General features: G+C 41.8%; 1 protein-coding gene across 1 annotated transcript in view; it reads right to left on the bottom strand.

Moving 5' to 3' along the window:
• Window positions 1–23506, bottom strand: part of LOC308377967 (cadherin-7-like) — a 92975-nt gene that overhangs the window by 52246 nt on the left and 17223 nt on the right. The window contains exons 2-3 of the mRNA XM_080854754.1: window positions 10710–11004; window positions 4828–4947 (exon numbers count right to left, since the gene is read on the bottom strand). Of these exons, the coding sequence (XP_080710880.1) occupies window positions 4828–4947; window positions 10710–11004 (415 nt within the window). The remainder of the gene's footprint in view (window positions 1–4827; window positions 4948–10709; window positions 11005–23506) is intronic.

The raw sequence follows: 23506 nt of genomic DNA, 5'->3' as shown, positions 1-23506 counted from the left end.
ATTTTAGAGAGATTTGTTTGGCCTGGGGTTCACAAAGATGTTGAAAACTACTGCCGTAGCTGCCCAGAGTGTCAGGTTAATGCCCCGAAGCCAAGATACAGAAACCCATTAATTCCCTTGCCAATTATTGAGACCCCGTTTGAAAGAATTGGATTGGACATAGTGGGACCTCTCCCGAAGAGTGCACGAGGTCATCAGTATATTCTGGTGATTCTGGACTACGCCATGCGATATCCTGAGGCTATCCCTTTAAGAAAGGCCAACGCCCGACAGATTGCACAGGAGCTCTTTATTGTTAGCAGCCGGGTGGGGTTACCAAAGGAAATTCTCACAGACCAGGGCAGCCCTTTCATGTCACGAGTCATGCAGGGCCTGTGTGCCCTTCTGAAAGTGAAGCAGGTCAGGACATCAGTGTACCACCCGCAAACAGATGGCTTGGTAGAGCGATTCAATAAAACTCTCAAGGCCATGCTGAAGAAGGCCATCAACCAGGACGGGCGGAATTGGGACCAACTGATTCCTTGTTTGCTGTTTGCTATTAGAGAAGTTCCCCAATCCTCCACAGGGTTTTCTCCGTTCGAACTGCTCTACTTACACCGACCCAGGGGCATTCTAGATATTGCGAAAGAAACTTGGGAAGAACAACCCTGCCCACACCGGACAGTCATTGAGCATGTAGGAGCAATGCGTGACCGGATAGCCGCAGTGATGCCCATGGTGAGGATACATATGGAAAAAGCCCAAAGAGAGCAGAGTGTCACGTACAACCGACCAGCTCAACCTCGAGAATTTAAGCCTGGTGACAGAGTTCTTGTCCTTGTCCCCACGGTGGAATGCAAATTCCTGGCCTCATGGCAAGGCCCTTTTGAGGTGATCGAGCGGGTGGGCGAAGTCAACTACAAGGTCCGGCAGCCAGGGAAAAGAAAGGGTGAGCAGATCTACCATGTCAATCTGTTGAAAAAATGGCATGACCGTGAGATGTTTTTTGCTTGCCTGACCCCCCAAAAGTCTACAGAGTTTCCACAGGAGGAAGTCTAGTTCGGGCCCGATCTCTCTCCCCACCAACGTCAGCAGGTGAAGGAACTGGTAGAGAGAAACCAGGATGTTTTTTCGGCCTTGCCAGGGTGCACACACCTGCTGGAACATGGAATCCGTACACCGCCTGGGAAGGTAATACATCAGAGGCCATATCGGGTGCCCAAAGCCCACAAGAAAATGATCGGGGAAGAGGTAAGGAAGATGTTGGACTTAGGAATCATTGAAGAATCCAAAAGTGCATGGTCCAGCCCTATTGTTCTTGTCAGTAAGCCTGACAATACAGTGCGTTTCTGCAATGATTTCAGGAAGTTGAATGAAGTCTCAGAGTTTGATGCATACCCAATGCCACGAGTTGATGAGCTTATTGAAGGCCTAGGAAAGGCTCGCTTCATCACCACGTTAGAGCTCACCAAGGGGTACTGGCAGTTGCCATTGGAGGAGACATCAAAGGAGAAGACTGCTTTTGCTGCATCTGGCGAACTGTGGCAGTACAAAAAAATGCCGTTTGGCCTATCGGGGGCGCCAGCCTCCTTTCAGCGCCTTATGGATCAGGTGTTAAAACCTCACAGAGCCTTTGCTGCCGCATATTTGGATGATGTAGTGGTTCAGAGTCAGGACTGGGAAAGCCACTTGGAAAGAGTGGTGTTGGATTCGCTCAGGCAGGCTGGCCTGACGGCTAACCCCAAAAAGTGCAAGTTGGCTTTTAGTGAAACCAACTATCTGGGTTACACCATAGGGCGAGGTCTAGTTAAACCCCAGGAAGTAAAACTCCTCGCCATCCAAGCATGGCCAAAGCCAACCACCAAAAAGCAGGTTAGGTCCTTCCTTGGCCTCGCTAATTATTACAGAAGGTTTGTCCCTAACTTTGCCTCAATAGCGGCAGAGCTAACCTCAGATCGGCAGTCCCGAGTGGTTAAGTGGAATGCAGAGCAGGCATTTGGCCAGCTGAAAGTCGCTCTGTGTTCCCAACCAGTTCTAACGACTCCAGATTTCAGTAAAGAGTTTCTGGTGCAGGTGGATGCTTCAGAGGTGGGTCTTGGAGCGGTTCTTTCACAAGTCCAATCAGGTGAGGAACATCCAATTCTCTATTTGAGTAGAAAGCTGCTGCCCAGGGAGAGAAATTATGCTACAGTGGAGAAGGAGTGCTTAGCAATAAAATGGGCATTAGAGACACTGAAGTATTACCTACTGGGAAGAAAATGTTGCCTAATAACTGATCACGCACCTCTGCAGTGGATGGCAAAGAATAAAGAAACTAACAGCCGGGTCTGTAGGTGGTTTTTAGGGCTGCAACCTTACCAGTTTTCGGTTCTCCACAGGCCAGGAAGAAAACATGGAAATGCAGATGCCCTGTCCCGCCGGGATGCCTTGTGGTCAGCTTTCCCCCTGTCGAGGGCGTCAGGGTCAGGGGGAGGGATGTGTGGTGTCCCGTGGGGGCGTGTCGTGGATGGCAAATACATTCCCCTGAGAAACAGGAACTTCATTTCCCAGAATGCCACGGAAAGCAGACAGGTGCTGGCAATCACCAGGTGCTGGCAATCACCTATCAAGCCAAAGAGGAGCCAGACAAAGGGAAGGCTGGCAAACAGTTTGAGAGCCAGAGAGAAGCACATGTTTTGAGTGTTGCTGCATAGAGTTTATGTTACAAGCGAATTAAAGAAGCTATAGTTTGTTGGAAAACCATTGTTTTGTCTGATTCCTCCCCTGCAACCGCTACAATATATATATATATATAGAAATAGTCTAGAGAAATATAAGGGGTGTAGCATTATACAGCCATATGTATCTTCACTAAATTTTATTTCTTAGCCTTAGTTTCTATACTGACAGATAAACATGCCTAAATGTTCCATTCTTTATGGTGAGATTAATGTATAGCGCATCAAGCATTTGAAGCAGTAAAACAAAAGTTATTTGTAGAATAAAATTAAATTTCTTCCATGAATCATACAGTCAAGTAGGACTGTTAATGTGATTATGTGGAGGCCCTTTTCTTTCTCTGAAGTGGACCATGTCCGTCTATCAAAACCCATTACTGCATAAGAAGGTCCTCTAATATAGCAAATGACTACTCTAAGAAGGTATCATTTGGAACCCATACTGGTACATCTCTCAATCAAATGCAATTGAATATTATATCCTTTTGACCTCTATATTGGTACCTGTTATATCACATGCACACACTCTCTTGGTTTAATATCAATCCCTCTTCACCTGAAATCCCAGATACTGTGTGTAAGAGTACATTAATTTCCTGCTCACAACCAGGGGTCTAAGGATAGGAAAAGACATATTTGCTGTGCAACATTCAATCACTGTTTTAACAAGAGTTCTCCTTGCTCTGTCCATATGCATGTACATTGATGGACTGTGACATTATCGACAGCGGAAACAGACTGCCAGAGCAAACCATATTGATTTCAGGTTGTCCATACACTTTTATTTTGATAGAGTCTGAATGTTGATCCTGTACTTAATTGTTTTGACTGCTTAGATTGAGCCATCTGAGGAACAAAGGGAAAATGCGGTGACAAATCTGAAATCAACATGGACTTCCAGGCAATAGTATTTCACTGAGCCTCAAGAGTTCAATACTTAAGCTCAATACAATGTACCATGGAGGCAAATCTGTTAACGTGTATTATGTGTTTTTGGGTGAGGAAACACCACCTTTTCCCTTGTGAACATATTTGGTGAATTTTGAATCTGAATGTAGTTTGTTGTGCTGTCTCCCATGTGAGATGTGTTGTTAAATCGTGTGTGTACTGAATGCAGACATGGTGAGGAGGATGCCATGAGAGCCACACCGAGCACTTGTCTGACGCTCCTCTTGTCAAAATGCAAAGACGCTAATGTGACAGTGAGCAGATTGGTTCCTCGATAAATAATATGTTGGCTGGCAAACCTTCACCATGGATCTGATCCTTGGTACGGCGTGAGAAAAATAGTGTGTTTGTGCTCTGGTAACACTGTTTGGCCTCTGTCTTTGACCCACATAAACCCTTATTGGGTGACAGGGTATAGGTGGTAGTGAAGTCGTTTAGTTATCAGAAGGTTCAATTCCCCTGTATTCTTACTTCATATATTCAACAAGAACAGAAATGTGTGTTAGCTACTCAACCATATTGAGTACAGGAAGATTGCCTAATAATAAAGTAAGTAAAAGGGAGTGACAAGGTGCTCCCTAACACAAATGGCTTATCATCCACTTGCAGAAAACAGGGGCAAAAACATTCTTACTCCATTTATCGGGTAGACATTCTGCTGTGTTTTCAGTAAAGAATTGAGCTTTAAAGTTTGTTAATATGGTCTTCTGAAATACACCCTCAAACTATTGGCTCAGAGAGGCATTTTGTACATACTCCATGTCTCTGTAAAGCTCCCAGACTACAATGAGCATGTTTGATCTTTACTATTACTCAACTCTGGCAGTCAAGGTTGTGCAATCACAATTCAATTAGACACGGGAATCAGCACTCAGCTGTGAGAGAGCACATGACCTTTACTTTCCTCATGCCTGTTTTCTCACATTTTCATACTTGCTTTGACTTTTATCTGGTTTAGCAGGCAATGGATGTAGACACCTGTATCATTTGAGGGGAATTTTAAAGAACATTTTACATTGAAAATTCCAGAGAAATCCTTTTTTGTATGCCAAGTTTGAACAAACAATGTACTTTCTACATGAAAAAAAAAGGTTTGTTCGCTTCCCCCCTTTGACCAATTGGACTGATCACCTTGACCATTCCACCTCCAGGGGCAGATGCAGTCAGTGGGAGTTAGCATTACCTGTCCTGGGCTCCACTGAGAAGTAGGGTTGGCCCTCGATGATGCTGTAGATCACCCTGGCACTGTTCCCATACGTGGGGTCATCCGCATCTGTGGCCGTCACCTGGACCACCTGGGTACCTGTATGGGCAGTAAACCCCATGTGAGTTTCTGTTATAGCACAGAAGATACGAGAACACTTTTGATTGCATAAAGAATCAACAACAAAAAAACTGTTTTGTACTGATCTTTGTTTTAAAGGTTACAGCTCACTAACTTGCCAGTCATTGCCTTTAAAATTGAACTTCCATTTGGCAGTGGGATTCCACTTTGAACAGACAGAGACATAACCTTGTGGTACATTCATTTCCCTGTGTGTCATCTTTCCAAGTGAGGCACAGGTCGATGAGCTATTTAATGTTTACATATTTCACTTTGATAACAGCACCACCCAACTCTAGCTGGGATACAACACTCACTGTTTCACATAAAAGGCACTGTCAACTTACAAATTGGTTACATTTTATTTTACAACTACCAGCTGTTTCAATCTCATATAAACTCCAGCGTTCCACTATGCCTATTTATTACAGGCTTTTTACCAAATGAATTGGTTATAACACGAGATGATAGAAATCGTGAATTTCAGTCGTAAACCACAATAAGGAAAGCCAACAAAAGTCCAGTGGAACTGAGCATAAATATCTCTGTGGACCATTATAGGGGATTTTAAATCAATTTAACAGCACAAACAAGGACAAACATCGCCTTAGTATCAGCATCAATTGTAGGTGAAGACCAAATGCATGTTTGTCCCTTCGAACAGTACAATTTCCAACCAACATAATTACAATAACTCTATAAACAGGAAAATATCTGTAGAATTATGCAAAAAGGTGAGCTCATGCAATAATAACAATGAGCTGGCCCTTCATTATGAAACATATATGTTTTAAGAACTACAACATAAACGTCACATTGATCCTGACAGAACACATAGCAAAGAATAGAAAAGCATTAAACAGATGGACAGGTAAACCTTTCATCATAAATCTTTATCTGACTGCTATATGAATGCTTTTAGTTTGATTACAGTAAAGTGTATCACATACAAATATGTGAAACTTCCTCTTTGAAAGACTTTTACTGCGCCAAAGGTGATGTTTAAGCGAATACATACATTCAATTAAGCCTTCAGACCCAGTGAGAAAGAGCAAACAACAAATATTACAAATCTCATGTTCCTAATAAATCAAAAAAAAAAAATCTTTAAAAGCGCTGCATAAATTCACACCCTATACCAGAGGCAAGCAATCAAACTAACCGCTCCAAAAAAGGGTGAGAAATGGGTGAATAGAAATGTTATACAAACCTATAATACATTTCAGAAATCAATTCAACCAAAGATGTATACAAATACTACAAAAAATTGTGTAGTGTGTGCAGTGTGCAGTGTATGCTATGTTGTCCAGTGCCTAATGTCTCATTAAAAGGAAAACTACTGAGCTGTAGCCAATCAGAATAGCTCATGGCCATATGTGTGTGTCTACCCCTGAGTTTTTGAAAGGTTCAGTAACGTTAGTAATGTCAGTATATAAGTGTACTGACAGGATGTCAATCAAATGATGATCAATCAAAAATATGTTTTTCACTATGGGAGTTGGTCAGGAGAAATCTCCATGAAGTTCAAGGAAGAGATCACACCATAGGCATGAAGCCCCATAAGATGCACACAGTGAATTCAACGGTAATTATTGTTGTGCGTACATAACACCAAGCGGCACCTGCAAGTGCTTTATACATTGCAGTTCATCTAGAAGCCTTCTTCAAGGCTCCTTTGAAGAGAAGCTATCCATAATTCAACATGGGTGATAAACTTGATGTCTTCCCCTTAGCCAGAAAGGTAAAGGCATCATATAGAGGGGCAAGTTTGCATATGCACTGCCAGCCAATGGCATTGACATACCACAAAGTAAAATGCCCAAGAATGCATTCTTAGATAGCTAAGCCACAGTTCTTCTGGGGTTCAGGTGTACTTTTCATTGATTATGATTAGAGTTTTATACCCTTTATACAGAAATTCGTGATTTTGTTTTCATATCACTCTAAAACTTATCTTCTTATAACTAGTCTCATGAGTGCCTATCTCTTTGCACCTGTCCATTTTCATTTCCAGGCTGACATTATTTTAGATATGCACTCCTATTGAGGATGCATTGGGGGATTTATAATCAATTGTGCATCTTGGGGGCGAGCCATTGTCATCAGACTGTAATGAGAAAAAATAGATCTCCACTAATTCCACATGGCATGTATTCATCAACCACAGCCAAACAAGAGCTGACTGTGAAGGCTACCACTGGGAATACCAATTATCAAGAGAAAGAATGCACTCTAGTACCTAAAATGTGTTTCTTTCTGTGTAAATCACAGGCAAATATTAAGTTTAAAAACATTGGCTATTGCAAAACTAAAAACATTGGCTATTGCAACTGCCATTAGCAATTTTGTGTTTTTTTACCACTGAAACAGCAAACATTTTACTGAGTGCATTACAACCATATTTCCATATATTCTGGCCAGATTTAATTTTACCTTGCATAAGAATGTGTCCCCTTTGGGGACAGATAAACATCCAGTGTTGTATTCCACATCAAAATGCCACATACATAACTATATAACCACTTTTATTCCCCATGTCTGAACCGGAGGTGGGTTCAAAATACCAAACAAAGGCAAATGTTTGCAAACATTTTTAAACAGTTTGTCATTTACTTTGAGTTCACTGCAAGTGTTTGCGAACACACACAAATGGTCTGAGAAGGTAAGTCTCAGTGAAGAAACATGGACGCTGGGCAGAGTGTTACACTTTAAATTGAAATGGAATTTGAATGTAAACATAAAAAATTGTTAAAATTCGAATAATGTAAAAAGAAAATGCCTTGAATGTTTGCCTCTGTTTGCCAAACTTGAATGCACCTAGGGCGTCAGATCAATCTTTATTTGTAATCGTACTCATTAGATTACCGCTTTCTATTCTTTTTTCCCCAAATGCACGTCTACAAAACATACGATTTGCATCTAAAATGTTGGGGGCATAAATGTGTTCAGGTTTGAGGCTGGATCACTAACGGGTCACCTCGTCTCCAGCAAAGGAATTCACTGCTGAAAGATGAATTCACTGTTCGTAAATGTTGTTTACCAAGGGCTCTGACTGGAATATAAAACTGAAGGAATACCAAAGCTGAAATACAAACTAAATGCCAGTTCTCTATGTTAATACAGAAACTTGAGAATTAATATAACAGATCGGGAGCTCGAGTAGGATACATTCTTAAAAAGATGGATTGTTCCTTCTCAGAACTTTCAAAATCTCAATGAGCATTTACCATGCCTCACTTATATTGAGATGATTCTCTTCGTACGGTTAAACACCTGTTCTCCTCAGGTCAGGATAAGTGATGAGGATTATTACTCTGAGTGGAGCTGCGTTCTTTCATAATTGCTGCGAAGAGGGAAAGAAAGACAAATCTCAAACAAAGTAGGTTCTTAATTAGAACGTCTGTTCTGGCCGGGGTTTGACCTTCACTGACCTTATGACACTTCATCAGTCATTGGCTTTTTTATACATCAAAATGAAATCAATTCAGCTACCATTATGCAATCTTAAATAATACCCTGATTTGAAAGAGAGAGAGAGAGAGAGAGAGAGAGAGAGAGAGAGAGAGAGAGAGAGAGAGAGAGAGAGAGCAAGTTCAGAAAAGACTTATTTTTGTACCTTGTACGGAGAATTCATCACTTAGTGAAGAACATTAAAAGCAGTGTGGATTCATGTCAGAGCTGGATCTAAGGAAGGCTTTGTCACTGCGCCATTTCCATCTGTAATGAGTCACCTGTCTGCCCCCATCAGATGCCCCTTCGCATGCCAGCCCCCATCAGATGCCCCTTTATATGCCAGCCCCCCTCAGAGGCTCAGTGGCCTTGTCCTCACGCCCTCACCTCTGATGAGGACAAAAGTCTTTGGCAATCCTCACAGCCAGAGGATCTTGGCACGCATGGGTCTCAGCACAGAGCCTAATTACTTTAATTCATTAAATTCATGATTTTCCCCTTAATTGAAGCCATTCATCAGCCTCGCCGCAGGTATTTGGCCTTTAATGATTTAAAGACATCCATAAAGGAGCTATATAGTATGGGAGGTGACTGGCCAATGCACCATAATGTACCACACTGTAAATCATTCCTCCTGTGCAAATACTTAACAGACCAGCCTGATGAATTACCAACTGAGCTCCACATAAAGCATGTTTGTGGGGTACTGTGAGGTAAATAAACCAGAAAGTGTAAATGCTGGGTGGACCCTGACAGAAGACTCTTAGCACCTTGCCTGTCGAGTCCTGCTATTGGAGTCTTTTCTCTGTCAGCCTCTTTTTCTCTCTCTCTCTCTCTCTCTGTCAGCCACTCTCTCTCTCTCTCTCTCTCTCTCTCGCTCTCTCGATGTCTGACACCCATGGGATGTGAGTCTAAAAACCCTCATTCTTAATCCACTAGTTATTTACTTCTGAGCTCAGTACCCCCTGCAGACCCCAGCCTGGGTAATCCTCCAGAAAGCTCAGTGCTAGCATGTAACTGTGCTGCAACTACGTGAGAGGAAGAGTAATTGCAGCACAAGCCCAATCATGTGAAGACAAGGCCATTCACTCTGAAGAGGGAAGAGAGACGTCAGTTGCAGGTGCTCCAAAACCTTCAAGCCCACTTTGAATGAAACTCTCCTTTCTCCAGAAATAGAAAAAATAAAGGATGTGCAATGTCTGTTTTGTCTAGGGAGCACTGAGACACTGAGGTATCACAGCCTAAATGTATTTTCAGCTGTCATATCAGTTATCCCAGACACTACGCGACACTGTCTGCCACATAGTTGGCTCTTACACCTTCCCAGGCAGATTGTCACATGAATTTTAAATGGGAGCTTAAGCCCAGCTCCCTGTTCCGACAGGATTGGTTCACAGATCCCCAGGCAACGTACGGTAAGCTGCAGCTTCCGTAGCTAAACACCTTGGGAGGTGCTCTGTTTAATGTCCCAACAGATTTGAATAATCTTTGCTGAGAAATTTAATTCTCTGACGTTCACTCCAGGTTCCCTGCTCTTTGTTTTACTTCTCCCTGGTTTGGTCTCTTTTTGCAGACTGTCACCGTCTCTCTGTCATTCTCTCTACCCTACTCAAACCACAGCAAGGGAACAGTCACACATTCAAACTCCAGTCAAACATGTCCCGCAGTCCTTAAAGTTGTTATAAGTAAAACATGACATTAAAGTAAGCTTGTGATAATGTGATGTTGTTGTGGGTTGATTCTGCTGGCTGGTTTTGCATTTTTCTAACTTTCACAAAATCAGAAAAAAATATCTTTTTGGGACTCTCTGATCAGAATTTCAAATGTAACACCATTAGGCTGTAGCAGACAATCATGCCACTTCAAAAGAGATGTGCATCCCTGTACTCTACAGAGAGAGCTTAGAGATGGCCATCCCTCTGCCCTACAGAGAGAGCTTAGAGATGGGCATCGCTGTGCCGTACAGAGAGAGCTTAGAGATGGGCATCGCTGTGATCTACAGAGAGAGCTTAGTCTTCAGGGTACGACGAAAGTTAACAAAACAATACTTGTATTGCTAGCATTAACTTGTGATCAGTACAACTGTGTCCAGAACTGTGCATTCCGTGTCCTGTAACATATGCATTTTTGCTGTTAATTGATACAATCTCTCTGGTGTTGCTAGAAGTCACTATCATGACATCTTACTGTAATGAACACATTTAATTTCTGCAAAGAACAAGACAAAAAGAGTAGGTAGAAATAAAAGATGATATGCTGTATGAAGAGGGAGGAGAGAGGCAGTAACACACCTAGAGGTGACATCTCAGGCACACCAGCTGAGTAAGGGCCATCAGGGAACTTGGGCTCGTTATCATTGATGTCTTGGACTTTCACCACAAACTCAGACTGAGGTTCAACAGGCCGTCTGGTCTCGCTGTCCACTGCCTGGGCCCTCAGGGTGTAGTAGGCCTGGACTTCCCGATCCAGTCTCTTGGTTGCATGGATGTCACCAGTGTTCTCATCGATGGTGAATATGGAGGAGGCTCCCTCTCCTGAGAGAATGTACTTCACATTTCCCTCCCCATTGTCAACATCTGAGTGAAGCTAGGGGAAAGGGAAGACATGAGAAAAGATCACAAAATGCATACATATGTTGAAAAGCTGACCATACCGCTCTGAAGAAAGACTGAAATGGCTAGCATATATACTGTTTGTATTGAGGAGACGCAAACATTACAGGTGTACATTGTTTTCAATGTCTGTTTATTCGAGTTTGATGTCTATTAGTCAGACATGTGTAAGCGATGGAGAAAAAAGGTAAGTTAATGGCCAGCTATTTTAACAACCTGATTTTGAACATTTTAAACATTTTGATGGATGGGAGTCAGAGACAGCTGTAAATGTCAGCTGTACTGACGCTGCATGTTTACCCAATACCACAAGATTTCTTAAGGAGGATTCCAACCATCCAAAGGCTAATTCATACTTATCCCTATACTGTAACTCATGTTGCCTCTTATTGAAGTGAAACGCAAACATGACACTAATTGGTCTTTAAAATTCTTCCCCTACAGGTAACATTTTTTGGTTTTGAATAGCAGAAGAAAAGTACTCAAAGACAAATGGGAAATGTCAGGATAGTGTGTGAAAACAGATGATACAGATTCAACTAATACCATTGTACAGACTAGCGTGGGAGTTATCAAAGTTCAAACACGTATCTGCTAATCAGGTCAGTGCCTCAGCCAATGTTTACCAACCTTTTGTCCACCTGGAATATTAAGTTCCTGGGGGTGCCAGCACAGTTTTATGAGATGAGAACAAGTTTGTTCAGGGAGAACCCCAGGCTTACTCTGGGCTTATTTCATTTTACAGAAAATATTTCATTTCTCAAAAGTGCTGCATTTTGAGAAATCTAAAAGAAATTACGCAGTTTTCTTTTTTATATTTCTGTGTGAAAATTAATTATTTTAACCTCAGCAGAGCTGTTCCGGGTGAATGGAAGGGCATTACTGTATTACTGCACTTAGTCAAACTGGGAAACTTGGTCTCAATTCTGGCAGCACAGGCAGGTTCAAAATGACTTCTAGCTAACTATGATGTCCTCCCCACTCACACTGGAAGCCATTGATGTATCACTATTGTACTGTTATGGTGTTGTGTGGGAATGGAAGCTAAACATGTGAATTCTAATCATTAATCTATTCCCTGGCGACCTAGTAACATGAACGATAATCTTCTGGCACAGCCCAGATGGAAATAGGAGCCATTCAGTTAACATGTTCGAGTAGGGCAAGGGGGAAAGGGGACTCCTCCCCCTTCATTCAACACATTGATCTCAGAGTAAGCCTTTGGCTCATCGATGTCCCATTCTTTCTCTCAGGATTGTTTACGTGAAGTATTTTAACATCATGTAAGTGTTTGTATTAACGTTGAACTTAAGACTTCCTTTAATTGGTGATCTTATTTTGAAAAAGGCTATGCAGCAAATTGTGGGTTCTGGTTGCTATGGTGCCTAGTTGCTATGCTAGCAAAGGAAACTTATAAATAACCTTAAATGGTTTAAATGGCAGTGTTCCATTTGCATGACATGGTAGCTAATACGTAACACTCTCCTTACCTGAGCTCAGATTATAAAAGGAACATGTAGAAACCCTAGGCCCAATGAGGACTGGGCCGGGGTTAAAACTATTTCAACAGGCCCCTTCTTCTACACCAAATGAAGTCAAAATACACTGGACAGCTACGGAGCCAAGGCAGAGACTTGAAAGGCATTGTTTAAAACTTGAAAAACTTAAAAATAGAACATTGGCAATTAACAACTTTGCATCGAAATTAACTTTGGGCACTAAAAAGATGATTTGTTTCTGTTCATTCTGGTGTTTTTTTTTTAAATGACAATCTTTTTTTGTGCTGCAAGTCAAGTACTTCAATGTAAGTACTTGCAATACACAGCTGGACACTTTGAATGGATAACCTTTCTTTTTCTTAAAACATTTATTTTAATAGATGGCCACGGCAAAATGTCAAATGTCTTCTCTTTTTTCTACCACATATAACTTGGTGACTTAAAGGTGCAGTTGGGTGAGGTATGGTAGTTTCTCCTCAGGTCTTAAATGATCAATGTAGATTATTCTTTGTGGATGAGAAGTCCTGTATCAAGTTTCTGTGGGATCTTCTCTTCTTTTCCCAATCTCTATCATCAGAGAAGATTTGCCCATTGATCTGTGCAAATCATCTTTTTCTTGTCTTTCCCATCAAACTCCTCCCCTTCAACGCCAAAACAGAGACAGTAAATTGACATTGGAAAGTACTGACATTGAAAAAAGACTTGCACTGAAAAAGACTTACATGAAGAAACATGTCTAAGAAAAGATTGCCATTTAAAACAGTGACAGTGGTACAGGAGGTAGAGAAGTAGTTTATAAATCAGAAGGTTGCTAGTTTGAATCCCTGATAAAGCGTCCTTGAGCAAGACACTGAACCCTACTTGCTCCTGATATGCAGTGTGCCATCAACGTAAAATGTGTACATACATCCTTGTAAGTCGCTTTGTATAAAAGTGTCTGCTAAATGACTAAATGTAAAAAAGCACACCAGAATAAACAATACAATAAGTTAGGTTATCATTTTTTTATGAATGCCAAATCTGTTTTTTGTTCAGTGCCAAGTCTCTGTTTTAGCTTTTAGTGTCCTAGTGTAGTGGCCAGCCATCTAACTCAGGATAAGAAAGCCACTTACTACTGAACATGACAAGAACCACATGTTGACTAAATGGTCAAATAAAGATGTGTAAAAATAGTCCACCAATCAATGGACAACATTTACGCCTGGGGATCACTCTCTCCTCTGGCATTCTGGATTACACCTGCTTTTAAAGGATAGAGACAGAGTTGTGCTGTTCCCTGTAGTTTTCATGCAGCAGGTCATGTGGTGTGTTCTACAAACCATGCCATGACATGTTTGCAGCTAAATTATGTCTCTTTTCTGGCCCTGAGTGGGAGTGGAACTGTTATCTTTTCTGAGTTGTTTTTCATGATACATGAATGGGTTTCATATGTACTTTATGATACATGAATGAGTTTCATATGTACTAAATGATTATAAAGCAGGTATGCAGAATGCAAACGGCAGACATGCAGAAAAATAACATCTGGCACAACTACTTTATTGAACCATCGTTACACATTTCCAGATGGTTGTTCTAACTTTTGTTGTTATAATTAATTCATTAATAAAATATATATAAAGATAAAAAACATGAAGACATTATAATACATCCTGTGTATATATGCGTCAGTGATGCGCGGGCACGTGTCTAAACGACCCGCGACCGCCAGGCGTTTTCGACTTACTGGACCGCAACTCGACCGAAAATATGAATTATTAGAATGTTGTACCCGCCCCGCTTATTATTTAAAAAAAAAAAAAAAACAGTTTTTTATGCTCTTGTTTAGCTAGTGGTATTTGGTTATGAAAAACCCAGTAGGCCTACAGATATCGCATTAAACGTGTACAATGACCTTAAATGCTCAGCTGTTTGGCGTGGGGAACCAGCATTATTAGTTTAGCCTATGCCTATTGTTTTCATCCCGCAGCTTTCATGCAAAAGTTAATAAGGATTTCCGTCAAAGTGGATGCTCCGTTGAAACCCTCCCAAACACAAAGGCAGGAATAACATATTTCAAAAAACTTTATTCACATCAAACAGGTAGGCCTAACCTAGGCTATAATGAAGGCTTACCGGTGTCGCATTTGTGACGGGCCATGTTGGTCGTGCCGACTTTGTGGCTGTCGAACTTGTACAGTGTATCGCACGAAGTGCACATAACGTAGCCGGCACTAATGTCATCTTTATCAATCACCTCTGCAAATGTTTCCCACACTTTGCTCTTTCGATTCTCGTGTTTTTTGAGTTTCCACTCTCCTTTCTTTAACTTCTCCCTAACCGACTCCATCTCCCTTACTGCCAGTTGTCATGCAGTCAATGATGTCTAATTTGTCTTTTATAAAATGTATGTTTACAATATAATTAAATACAAACGTTTCGTCGGGAGTTTTTTATTTATTTATTTATTTTCACCGGCTCGACCGAATGCGACCTGAATATAATTAAAAATATTTTTTGATGACTCGTCACCGCGGGTGACCGCTCATTTTGGATCAGCCCGCGCATCACTGATATGCGTGTTCATGGGTTGTAGAAGTGTGTGCTTGGTGTTCAGATGTCTTCACAATCCTGCTTCTCTTACTGTATATGAATAAAACTAGTGGGTATGCATTTGTGTATTCACAGGAGGGTATGTGTGTGTTTATAGGAACTTTTAAATTCTAAATTCCTGGGCATACTGAGACAAAATGTGAAAGGGCACCAAGAATCAAAGGCACACTGAATCATTACTGACACTGATTGTCACTTTGTATGCAAATGTGCTCCCAGGAGCGACTTTCTGCTCTTTACTAATTTTCAAAGTGACTCAGGAAAGATGTAGTGAACTTGTTCTGCATCAATACAAAAGTCTTCTTATCTTTTTATTTCTCAGTCCTGCAGGTCCTGCTGTTAAGTAGGTGACGAGTAGGGTAAGATGACCCGCCACCTGTATCTGGGCAACCAAACACAGTTTTTGTCTTGTGACCCTTAATTTAGTTTGCATTCTCCATCTATGTGGATGATGTAGAAGAATCACTCTCGTTCTGCCATTTTGAATAACATTTCAAGTACATATATGACATGTTAGTGTTTATGTCATTGGCTACAAAGTTTGTGATGTTACGGATATTCGCATTAAGTGACATGTTAGTGTGTATAGCCTAAAAAGTTGTGAACCTCTGAACCTTCCTCAAAAGAATAAAAGTCCATGTCTATTTTTTAATCCTAAGGACTTGGCAAATCATGTCTCGTCAGAACTATAGACTTATTAGATGCAATATTTCTTTCATTGATTCCAATAAATCAACAGAATGGGGGATTTAATTATAATTGATAATTATTAGAGCTGTGAAAAATAACGCGTTCTGATAAAATTACAGGATTAATGCGTAATTCTTTTTTAACTCATTTAACGCATGTGCAGAATGAGCTTCCCAAAATCCCACAATTGACAGTTCGCGAAACTCCTCCCTAGAATCATCATCGTCCGATCTTGCCAAAGAAAAAAACACACATATGTCTGCTTCCAAAGTAAATTAAGCTTCTTGCAGCTAGCCAGCTAGCGAACTATGCTATCTAGCTAACTATCTAGTTGAGAGAACATTCCCAAACAGTTATGGTTCATGTCAACTAGTATTATAACGACTACAAGTACATAACTAGTCTCTCCAACAAATGTGTTAATGTTAAAATAAAATGTTAATGTTACTGTCAAAATGTTAATGTTACTGTCTATAAGGCTGCACACTTAACTATCCTAGCTATCGATAGCAAACGCCATCAAGTTGCAAGGAGTTTAATATACTGTATCAATCTTGAACAAAACGTCCCAAAAGGCCATTATGAACTTTTTTTATTTTAATCTTTGTAGCATTTTGTGAACGGGGAACCGACTCCTGAGTATCCCAAGGTATGCATAAGGCACAACCTTAGAGCAATAACCTGGTGATTTGATACAAAGCCATATAATTACATCAGGATCATCATTTTAGATGTATTAATGTCCAATATGGAATAGCAAAGATAACTACTGAGTTGAAGCAAAACATTTTTAGTTTTTTATGAATAAAAAAAGAAAACATTTTAAATGTACATATATATGTCTTTTGTCATACATCTTTTTCTCTCAAAAATATACCCAGAAAAGCGGTAATATGTGATTAATCATGATTAATCCACAGAAACCTGTGATTAATTTGATTACAAATGTAAATCATTTCACAGCCCTAATAATTATGTTTAGAATTATACTTAAAAATCTGGTTAATACAATAGTTTGTTTTCTTAGATGGCTCAACTTCTCCTGTCAGATGGATAATTTCAGTTAGACACACTGCTAAGGTTTCAGCTGATGGCCCACATCCTGAACTTGTGTTGAATGCAATAGTTTTATTTCTGTCTCATATTCCCTTGGGTATAAGTGAACTTCAGTTAAAAGAAAAAAAAAAATGACTCATCTTACCCCACTCTCCCCTAATGGCATTAATAGTTGCCATGCTTGGAAGTGCTCTTGTCAAATGAAAACACACTCCATTTGTATTTGTAGCAGTGCTATTTTGTGGTATTTTTTGAAAGTTTTCTTGAGAAGCTATCCGAAGAGGCTGCACTATCTACAGTGTTACAATCAACAAAAAGAACCATGTCTATACCCTGAAGCAGTCTGTAAGCCATAGCAAAGTCAGTTGGCCTCCACTCACTGACTAAAACAGAAATGGATTTAGTCAACCATTGATGAGCAGAAAATCCCTCAAGACGTTTGTTTCTTGTGCATGACAGAACAGTTTATTGAGGTATCAGAGGCGGTTCGTCCATAAGGGTGATTGGGGAGACGCACTGCCTATGGGAAAAGAAAAAAAAAATCTGATGTTTAAATGCAATTTCCTTGTAAATCGCTTTGGATTAAAGCGTCTGCTAAATGACTAAATGTAAATGTCATTTTTTTTCTGTTGGATTCTACCACTAGACTGTCTGATATGCCTCCTGAATGTAACTTTCTTCCATAGCGTTCCACTTGTAACTTGCTACTCTAGCTATGTAGAAAGAGGGGAAATATTACTGTTGGTTGCTGCCAATAGTGGAATAAAAGGTATTGCTGCATGAGTAAATCGGCTAACTTAATGTACCTACTGAATGGGTCGCCTTAATCATTATCAAAAAAATTGTCCCCACTGAGAATCTTTTCAGGAGCCACCACTGTTAGGTATAGAGTTAACAGTTTAAAAGTTTAAGTTTATTAGCTGCAAGTTAAATGCCTTCCCTCATTGATTGAAATAATACCTCTGATAATGCCAGTGTGAAACAGCCTACAGTCTCAGAAACAGGGTAGTAGGTGTGAGAAAATATTTCTGGCTGCTTTCAGAATAAAATATTTAAACAAGCAAACTTTACAGCCTTGACCCAGAGGCTTGGCCTCTGCAAAGCTCAAAGCTGTCAGAGCAAGGTAGTATTAGCCATATACATCAAATGTAAAAACCCTCTAACTCTGAGCTAACTCTCCACGGAGCACAGCCCTGCGAAGAGGAGAAACAGATACACTCTCTGATATTATCTCCTTTTAGGCAAAGCTAATATTGACAAACTGATGGTGAACTGTGGATCCTGCTAACTAAGATGTTAGTTACAGTAAGGCCCTATGTTCAAAGGCTTGAGCCTTCATCTACTGGTAATCTGATGTCGCATGAAAAACACCCCAGTAAAGAATTTGCCTCATAATGTGTCAATGTGTCATCCAGCCAACAATGAGGTATTACTGTGGATAGTGTGGCAGTCACATCATTTCCAATTAGATCTTCTCAGCACATGAATAATTAATTGATAAATAGCTGTTGATACATGGAAACACAGAGGTCGTAGTCAGCTTATTAAGTGGGCCATTAAAGAATTACCCATTTTGATTATGCTAACAAACACTAATAGATAATACAAAAAAAATCCATCTTGACCTATTAGGTTTTTTTTGGTGCAATAGGCCGATTCATCCAAATTGTGAACGCATCAAAATTACATGATTGTCTGCATAAGCAAATGTGTGTATGCGCGTGTTTATATTTGTATGCGTGTGTGTGTGTGTGGGGCCGAGGCTCTGAACCCTCATTGTGTCTTTAAAGCGACCACAAGAAAATTAGTAGTCACCCCAGAAACCGTGTCCTCAGCTCTCCTTCCCTAGTCTGTGTGGGTTGGAGCAACAACAGTGCTTCAGATAGCTACATAGATACCAGTAGCAACTATTCTTACCATCCACCTAGTTTTGACTCACATGTGTACTATAATCAACAAAAAAAAATGTGTATGTGTACACACATGTTCAATGGTACAAACACAAAATGTTCAATGGTAACAAACACAAAATTGCTTGTTTGTATTTGTACAGCGCATCATGTTTTTTTTTTTCAATTAAATCCTGATCACTTAGAAGGAAAGCCAAAATATGTATTGTTGCACATATTCCCCTTAGTAGCCTTATGATTATAATAGTGTGAGAGCATTCTGTGAGCCGCTCCTGCCAGCATACTAGCTAAAAATATGTATGAAAGCCAGTGGGGGGTTGGATTGAAGTGAGGCTAGTAGAGGAGAGAGAGGGATACATCATTTGTTTATTCACTGTGGTTCAGGGGGTGAGACTGCAAGAGAAATACTGCAAACCATGAGAGAGTGAGAGAGTGAGAGAGGAGAGAGGAGAGAGGATAGACAGCTACGGTGAGACAGAGAGGGGAGGAGAGAGGAGAGACAGCTATGGTGAAACCATGAGAAAGAGAGAGGGGAGGAGAGAGGAGAGACAGCATGAGAAAGAAACCATGAGAGAGTGAGAGAGGGGAGCAGAGGAGAGAGTGAGAGAGGAGAGGAGAGGAGAGGAGAGGAGAGGAGAGGAGAGAGGAGAGAGGAGAGAGGAGAGAGGAGAGAGGAGAGAGGAGAGTGAGAGAGGAGAGGAGAGGAGAGGAGAGGAGAGGAGAGGACAGGAGAGGACAGGAGAGGACAGGAGAGAGGAGAGAGAGAGTGAGAGAGTGTGAGGATGAACACCCAGAGAGACTACAAATTGGCACCATACCTAATCCAAATCAAAAATTATAAACGAAGAATTATTTTGATAAAGTACAGGCTCAGCGACCATAGTCTTGCAGTGGAGAAGGGGCGGCACAGACAATGCTGGGTGGCTCCCGAAGGGAGACTATGCGTCCACTTCAATATGAACGCTGTCGAAAATGAGCCTCGTTTTCTGACGGAATGTGCAAAGTACCAAAATATAAGAAATGCATATTTCAACCAATTCGAAAACATCCACCCTGGTTTCATGAACCTAGCTAACCAACAGAAAGTGCCATTCCTCCTGGGGGAAATTGAGACATGTATCTTTTTGGCATCTGAATATGTGCAGTCCTGCCACATCCTCCGAGAGCAGGCCATACCACCTATAAACATAGGCCTGAATATAGGCCTGAACTATAATTAATTAATTGTAATGACTTTACTTTTATATGTATCTAGTATTTGTTTTATTTGGTATTTACATAATTTATCTGCTCCTGTATTACCAATTCTTATTTTTACTATTGTTATTATTATATTGTTATTAATATTAGTGCTTTGGCAACAGTGTATCGTACATTCATGCCAATAAAGCCATTTGAATTGAATTGAATTGAGTGAGAGAGTGAGAAAGGAGAGGAGAGAGGGGAGGAGAGAGGAGAGAGTGGGAGAGGGGAGGAGAGAGGAGAGACAGCTATGGTGAAACCATGAGAGAGAGAGAGAGAGAGGGGAGGAGAGAGGAGAGACAGCATGAGAAAGAAACCATGAGAGAGTGAGAGAGGGGAGGAGAGAGTGAGAGGGGAGCAGAGGAGAGAGTGAGAGTGAAAAAGGAGAGAGTGAGAGAGGGGAGGAGAGAGGAGAGACAGCATGAGAAAGTGAGAAACCATGAGAGAGTGAGAGAGGGGAGGAGAGACAGAAAGAAACCATGAGAGAGTGATAGAGGGGAGGAGAGAGGAGAGACAGAAAGAGAAAGAAACCATGAGAGATTGAGAGAGGGGAGGAGAGAAGAGAGACAGAAAGAGAAAGAAACCATGAGGGAGTGAGAGAGGGGAGGAAAGGGGGGAGACAGGGAGAGGTCAGAATGCAGCACAAAGGACATAAAAACAGCAGCGGACACATCAGCACAGCTGTCACACTGCTCCATCACTACGCAAGATTGTGAACTTTTTATTCATGCAGTCAGCACTGTTCTGGAGATCAGCCCCAGGCTCCACAGTGTATAGGCCACAACAAGGAAATGCAACATATTTTGAGAGCGTTGGAGGGTGTTTTTGCCCTTAATTTAATTGGTTAATATGGATTATTTCAGTCCATGAGAAATGATAAATCAGGGGAAAGGAGACAACCAACCAACACCCAAGAACACAGATACCTTGTTGCCGTTGTGCATGCACTAAGGGGGTTCAGGCTCTGGGCTCTGTTAAGCGCCGAGAGGCAATTGTATTGTTATGGCGCTATACAAATAAAATTGAATTGAATTGAATTGAATTGAATTGAATAAAACACACACACACACACACACACCACACACACACACACACACACACACACACACACACACACACACACACACACACACACACACACACTTAGGGCCCTACTTTGAGGGTGAAAACGGGTATCACTGCTGCACAAAAATATTTCACTGTCTGTGGTAAAGGTGTGGTCAAAGGTACCTACGTGGGCAGAGCCAGGCCGAAGTTCATTAGTGAAAGGTTTGGTTAAAGCAGACCAATAGCCTTGTCAAGCAATCCCATTTAGTGTCAGACAAGATTACAATGTAAGAAGATGACTATATATCTGCAGGTTCTGGACAGTATTCGTCATGAGCGCCTTTACAAGGTATAAACCGCAGTGCCTTTTCTGTTGCTCAAAATAATACAATTTGTTGACACATAATTATAGCTTGTCAGACCTGTTTTTAAATGCCAAAGCCACATTCATTCCAACTGACAATTATGTAGTTAATGAGGGTGTGTGATTTAAAGCCTGTGGAAAAAGACAGGGTTTTGCTCACTTAGATTCCAGATTCAATACCTTAACATTATTTTGTCAAGATCAATCCAGCCCATCTCACACCCATTCTGGAGAATGTATTTAGGCTCCAGGATGTTAGGTTATTTATGTATAAGTGTAAAATGTCCAAACATGTCTAACATGTAATACATATTCAATTTTATAATCTAAATTCGTCCAATGCAACACATTTACAACTTCAGAGCTAGGTACTAAAATGAGCAATGTATAGCTTACATCTTTGCTGAAATGACATTCTGGCACTTATTGTATGGCGACTTGTGGGCGCAGAAGAGGTCAACTCTGTTTAATGGAAATAAACGTTTTTGGATACAAAAGTAGGCTACTTTCACTCCTTTCCCTAATAGCATATCCTACATATGGTGTGGTGATGTAAAATAATTATCTTATGCTTTTACTGCAACAGCTATAGGTTCCTTATCGCAGGAAGCTGCGATATAACAACGGGACTTGATCTAGTGTCATGGACTGTTCGAAGAACCTATTCATTCACGCCGCTAGGCAGGGAGAAGTGCACCGCGCTCTGGCCCCGCCCCCACCGGAGCCTATAAATACCGCGGCGCTCATCTCCATCTTTTTCAAAATCTTCGCGTAAGATTAGGACGTTCCAAGGACTATTCGACGCTCCATTCCTGACGGTCGTATTACTTGCTTCAATTTTTAAACTTAACTCGATATGAGCTGGTGAGTTAAAGGTTCTCTAACCTTAACTACCTCAACAGTGCTACAAGTTCGACTCGTCGTATAGAAAGTCGAGTTTCACTGTCTAACTTGTAAGGCTGGCCGGTCTCTGACCAGCCTGCTAGCGTGGTTTGATAGCCTACTAGCTTGGTTTGCTAGCCTACTAGCTTGGTTGGCTAGCCTACTAGCATGGTTTACTAGCCTGCTAGCTTGGTTTGCTAACCTCTGGGTTACGGTGATAGTGTGCTCTTTTAATCTTTCTTGTGTTTCAGATATGTCGCGCCAAGCATACCCTGACGGTGGTCATACTTGGGAGAAGGGCGACAGCTGCTGGAGGCAGCTTGAGTGGTGGCACCCCGGTGTGACGTTGTGTGGCTATGGCTATAGCCAGGGCCCAGAGGCGTCTCGCATTATGAGAACGCACCGACGTGGGAGGGGGCGAGTCAAGCGCCGACGCGTTCCTCGGGTCCCAGGCAGTTCAGCATCCGGGAGCCCCCCTGGGGTGACAGCCGGTCGCTACTGCCCTCTTGGTCGCCCCAGACCCTGAGATAGTGGCGCTACCCTCTGGTTGAGAGGCTCTGGTGGAGATAGCCTATTAGCGCCTGGGCAGGCAACGTGTTCTACGAGCACGGCTGCGCTGCTACAGCGCTAGCAGGCGAAGCACCTGACAGAGCTGGCAGCATCGCTGGGTAGCAGTCAGGAGATCCGTCCCGCAACGGGTCTCTCACTGCGTCTCACGCGCTGCAACTCCCAGACTCTGGGGAGAGTCATGGGAGCGAGTGTGGCAAGCCAAATTGAGGAGCAGCAAAAGAATGAGGAGGCATTGCAGGTTTGGATGCCTCGCTCAAGCAGCTCCGAGCCCCCGCAGTCATCGGGACAGCGAACCCCGAGTGCAGGGCATGAGAGAAGTGAGTTCCGCTCACCCACACCTCGGCAAAGGTGCAGGCGGGAATCTAAACCAGTTCTTGTCGCTACGCAGCCGCAAGCGCAGCAGTCAGCTCGCCCCACGCAGGGCGCTACCCACACGGGACGACAGCGCACTGCTGGTCGTGGCAAGGGCCACAACAAACACCCCGCCACCTGAGATTCGGTCGTTGACCACAAAGCGGGGTGAGGTGGATCCATGGCTTCCAAGGAAAACTACACGTTGCTCGCAGGCAGAGCTCATGTCAAGCACCGTAAAAGTATTCCACCAAGCACCACATTCCCACATGA

The sequence above is a fragment of the Sprattus sprattus genome, assembly GCF_963457725.1.
Source record: "Sprattus sprattus genome assembly, chromosome: 17".
Classification (NCBI taxonomy): Eukaryota; Metazoa; Chordata; class Actinopteri; order Clupeiformes; family Clupeidae; genus Sprattus; species Sprattus sprattus.
This window is presented reverse-complemented; position numbering and strand designations above follow the sequence as displayed.